Source organism: Cyclospora cayetanensis, unplaced genomic scaffold (genome assembly GCF_002999335.1).
Source record: "Cyclospora cayetanensis isolate NF1_C8 unplaced genomic scaffold, CcayRef3 CcayRef3_contig_81, whole genome shotgun sequence".
In the NCBI taxonomy this organism is placed as follows: Eukaryota; Apicomplexa; class Conoidasida; order Eucoccidiorida; family Eimeriidae; genus Cyclospora; species Cyclospora cayetanensis.
In genome coordinates, this window is record NW_020312754.1 from 2,316 (window position 1) to 7,490 (window position 5,175).

At 53.4% G+C, this 5,175-nt stretch overlaps 1 protein-coding gene across 1 annotated transcript; it reads left to right on the forward strand.

Annotated features, from left to right (window-relative positions):
• The first annotated feature begins 389 nt into the window (after positions 1-389).
• On the forward strand, positions 390-2,365 carry LOC34624040. Its single transcript, XM_026335807.1, has 5 exons — positions 390-732; positions 880-1,019; positions 1,185-1,693; positions 1,851-2,011; positions 2,196-2,365. The coding sequence occupies exons 1-5, from the start codon at positions 390-392 to the stop codon at positions 2,363-2,365; spliced, it is 1,323 nt and encodes a 440-aa protein (XP_026191592.1).
• The last annotated feature ends 2,810 nt before the right edge of the window (positions 2,366-5,175 follow it).

The following is a 5,175-nucleotide window of genomic DNA, read 5'->3' on the forward strand; positions in this document are numbered from 1 at the left end:
AAAGCGTGCTAGGTTCGTTGTGGAAGGTGGACTGCCTTTCATCAAAACAATGGAGCAGCTGTAAAGGAACTTTTGTAGGGAGGCACTGCATTCATTAGCACTCACATGCTTGTGTATTCCTCCCCTATTTCTCCTAATCCTAGCTTGATCAATTAGGCAAATGCAGGATATAGGGTTAGCGAAGGCTAAAAAGCTTTCTTATGTCCTCCAGCTTTGGCATGCGCATGCAGCTCGGTGCCTAGTCTGATACCCCTGCAGATTTTGGACTGGCTACACTGAAACCTTTGTAGCTCCAGCACGAAGGGTACTTGCTTACAAGCGTATTTTTTTCCTAATGCAATTTAGTAAAGCAGCACTTTCAATAGCAACTTCGCTCGAGCCATGAGGACATGGAATCCCGGTACCTGAGCGCCTCGGAGAGGGCAGACAATCTGTTGGAGAGTTTTGCGAATGGCTTCTCATTTCTCTATCCAAAATGCTACGCAGATCTAAGTGTTCACAAAGAATCCGCCGGAAAAAAGGCCTTCGGGCCTTTATTTAGCCCCCTGTTGGCTTGGCTCGGGGACGGCTCCGGGGGAGTGACCTCGCAAACCCTGGCAAGACTTGCTGAATCTCTTCGCCTCGGAAAGCTTAGAGGGTTCCATGGGGAAATTGATTTGTCGAGAAACTCTATTTCTGATATAGACCTCGTGCCACTTTTGCAGGCCCTCAGAACCGTGCACTGCGTTACGGGTGGGGTTCAAGATGGGACGGTTCTAAGCGCACGGGAATTTGAAAAGGAGAAATAGGAGTCTGTTCAGTAGCCAAAAGCTTTTAAAGCTCGTGTAAACTTCACAGTCAACTGACTGGTCAAATGTCCATGTTGCTTTCCCCGTGCAGGCCTCCGATTACGAGACACTTGGATAGGCGATGCCTCAGCTCCCCTCTTAGCAAGTATCCTGAAAGAGAGGTCCTCATTTTTGTCTCTAGATGTATCTGGTACCAACCTTACGGATGTCGGGGTCATACGGCTATGCCAGGTAGCCAATGTCTCGGCTGAGCTACTCAGCGTCTGTTAGATAGTTTTTGGTCCCCTCTCCCCTATCAAGCCTCCTGTTAGAGTTATCGATTTGCTGCGTTCAAGGGATGCACAGACCGTCGCATGCTAAGATAAATATTGATTATGCACCAAGTGCCGCCTTCAGGCGACCCGGGTACACCGCTCAGTCAAGCGTCTGTCCCTTCCGAAGCTAAGGCAAAGGGGTCTCTTCGCTGTCATCGCCGTAATCCAGCAGTGTCCTTTCTTAGACGTACTGGAATTTGGCATTCACGAAAATGTCAGCTCGTTGGAGGCCCCTGGGGGCCTCTGCGAGCCGGATGGACCTATGCCGAGCGCAGCAGGAGTCGTACCCAAAAAATTGTTGGGAAGCCGGAAGAACATGCATGTACCCACACAGGAGGAAGATGATGCAAGAAGTTTGAAAGACAGCGAGGAGGGAAGCTCTGGACTGCCTTTTACTGGGGTTGAAGTGACACGCCAAGCCAAATACATTGAGGTACGCAGATCTCACATAGGAGTCCAGCTAGGAGTATTCGCCTGCTGGTATCTGCAGGCGTTTGCTCGGGGGCTCAGCGGAGAAACGCTATGGCATCATGGAGAGAGGAGTAGTTTTTCTAGAGGGCAGCCTTGCCTGTCGCCGGAGAGCAGAGAGGGGTGCTTAGGATGCTCGCCAATAGTTGGCTTCTTTTGAGGCTTGAGGCGCATGATTTGCGTCTTTAGATGCATGATAGGGCATCTGCTAGTGTCTGCAGGAGTTGAGGGAGGTGCTGGAAAAGCTGTTTGGGATTTACGAGAACAAGCCAAGCCTTAGGATCAACTTGACTGGTGGGGGCGTGGAGGATTTTCGCCTTCGTCATGTTGGACTGGCCTTCGAGCAATTAGCCAAAGAGAGAGAGCTCGCTCTGGAGAAAAATGCCAAAAGCCAAGACAATACAATATTGAGTCAAGATGATGGAGAAGGTAAGGCTATGGGCTCTTCTTCCGCCTGTTACATCCTGCTTAAGCTTTTTGGTGGATGAGAATGAGTTCAGGGGTGTTGCTTTAGTTTGGGCTACTACGTTTGCCAGTTTTACCGCGATTTCTTTAGGTCTGCTGCACTTTTTGTTGTGAAGCGTAGACGTTTCTACACTGCTGCTCTGTGTGTTTGCTTCCGAAGCACCCATGCCCCCTGTGCCTCTGCGCGTCTACGTCTCCTCGGTGCTGGAGCAACGGCTGACTCAGGCATTGATGCGGTTAGTTGCAGCAAAGAAAGAGCTGCCGTGGTGTGTTGATACACCTCAGAAGGAGATGGCCTTTGTAGCCAACGAGCTGTATGAGGGCACATAAGGCGGTCTCTGGTGGTTCCGCTACAAGCAAGCGACAAGCCATCTTTATTTCATAAAAGTTTCAAGGGAAGTGGGGCGTATGTAAACCTCATGACACGACAAGCCCCCATGTGCTTCCCACTTCGTTTTACACGCCTCCAAGATCGGGGTCAGGGAAGCATAGAGCATAAGAACCAATAGGCCCTAAATCCACTTGCATCTTAAGCCCTATGGCGAAACCGCAAGCGTTCATCAAGTTGGCTCCATCCCAGCACCAATGGCGCGACAAACAATGAACTGAAAGCGGAAAAAACGAACGAAGCAGTCCCCCTTTGCCCTCCCGCTATTTGGTTCGGCTGTAGCCCATTCAGGTAACCTCTCTAGCAACGAGCTCAGAACGACTGTCTTTCAGGTCTGAACACATTGCAGACGACTGGCTATCTAGGATGACCAGATACATGTGTGCGACTAAGGTTTGTTGCGGTTTCTTAATTAGCTAGTTTGCCTCTGGATTTTACAAGAATCTTCCCAGACATCGCGCTGCCAAAGGGCAGTTGCGGGAGCGCCTGCACATTGCGTGTCGTGAGATCCTGGCAGTCAGGGGTATGTGCCTTTGTCCTCATGATTTCTCGATGCTGTCCTCATTAGAATCCGACATTTAAGGGCATTATTTCCTCCTAAATCCAAAAAGAGAGGATGGCAGGGGGTCAATTTTCCACCTTCTGCCCCCAGGTGTGGAACCATGACAGGGGGCCCCCTAGAAGGCAAACCGGTCTGCGCTGCGCCACAGTGTCTGCTGCCATGTTGAAAGTGCCACTGTAGTCAACTCTGCTTCTTTTCTTGAGATAATCGAACTCAATTGTGTACTCTCTGCACGGAGAGACGCTCTATTTCCTTTCCTCCATGCGAATCACGCCAGTGCCGCTGCCAGTTCAGCTGCAACAAACCGCTGTGGCAACCCACCGATCTGCGGGGCCCCTTTCCCTCCCTGTCTTTGCTACCCCGCTACAAGCGCAGCGCAAGCAACCTCCAGTGCGACGAGAAGAGAAGCATCAAACACTCGTAGAGCCAGCGGCAGCCTCTGATCGGCGCACAGTGCTTCCGCTGCTCCAAAACAGCAACACGCAGATCTCCTTCCCCCACTTCTTGCTACTTGCACTCTGAAGTCGTTCTTTACAGACGAGCGGGGAGTCATCGTGCATGCAGGCGCTCTGGCGACCTGCTGACGGCGGGCAACGCAGGGGCCCCCCGCGGGGGCCCCCCTAAGACACGGATTACAGAGACATTGCGCCGAGCTGCAGACAGCTGCGCCGGACGCTGCAGATCGGATTCCGCCGGCTTTACTCGAAGAGGCACGATAGGTGCTCCGACGGCAATCGCACCGTCCAGTGCTGCAGCACACCAGGCGGCAGGAGCGCTGCACAGAGCCGCACGCTCATACACAGAAACGTTGAATCATGGCGTTTCATGCTGTTTTTGAGCTCTGCATGCAATTTACTTCTTTCAGAAATGTGGACCTGCTGCATCAGGGAACGTACCGTATTGAATCCCAGGTGTACGTACACCCCGAAACGGAGATCCTGTATCCGACGGAGGCCGAACCAGAAGGAAGCTCCGTTTCTTCGGCAGCTGCTCCTGCCTCTGCTTCCGCCGCCAGCCTGAGCCAGCAGCCCTCCAAGCAGCAGCAAGAGCCTGGAGTGTCAACTTCTTCCGTTCCGACGAGAGGCGTCTCAGGGATAGGCGCGGAGCGGAACGGCAGCGTTGCCGTGCTGCAGGGACCCCCTTCTTTCGTACTGCACAATGTGGCAGCCCAATGGGGGGAATCGGCTGTCGCCGCAGTTCCTTGTGTTCATTTTGCATCGGCAGCCTCAACAGCGAGTGGCAAGGCGGGTCGGTGCTCGGCAGGCGTTGGCACATTGGGGGGGGGCCCCCCAAGAGGCCCTCTGGGGGGGCCCCTCTTATGCCCTGGGGAAGGGGACATACACCCGGAGCGAAATGCATTCGCCAGCAAGCCCTTTTACATCAAGTATTCAGATGAACAGGTATTCCCTGGGGCAGCACGCCAATAAGCGCGAGAGTCTGTGGGATGCTCAGCAAGGCGGCAGAGGGGTGACGCACAGAGTCGCTGTGAAGCACACGCTGGATCGGGGGATGCATAGCGTTTCTGAACTGCTTCATTTTTAGCACTGTAGGTCGATCGCAGGTGCCTCCAAAGGCTGCAACACGCATGGCTGCGCTGCAGCTGCTGTATTTTTCGCGCGAATGTGTGCAGGTCGATTTATCGCAAGTTGTCACGTACCGTCTAGAGATGCCCTTTGCCTCTCTCGCCGCGCTGCAGTCTGCAGCATGCGTGCTGCAGCTGCTACTTTTGTACACTCCAGGCAGTCCAGCCGCGGCAGCCTCAGGAAGCGCCGCCAAGGCTGACTGCTGCACGTACAGCAGCAGCGAGATGGAGGTGTCGGAGGCGGCCAGGAGATCGCAGCAGCAGCACCGACAACAAGTGCATCGTGCACTTGCAGAAGGCTCGACTGAAAGCGAGAAAATTGTGGGTCAGAGTGACGAGAAGGCATCTGCGTCAGCAGATCAGCATATCACCAACAAATCACAGCCTCCGCAGAGGCAGAAGCCGCCTGGAAACGAAGAAAAGAAGGCACGAGCAAACTACCCCACTGCAATAGCCGGCCGATGGCTGTTGCTCAGAAACCTCTTTAAAGGTCAGTATCTCCTCCTAAGACTGCCGTCTCGGGCTGAATACGAGCGTTGTTGCGTCTCTGCTGATATCCAACTTGCTGCAGAGCAAGAGGCGATGGAGGCACCCAACTGAGCAATCCT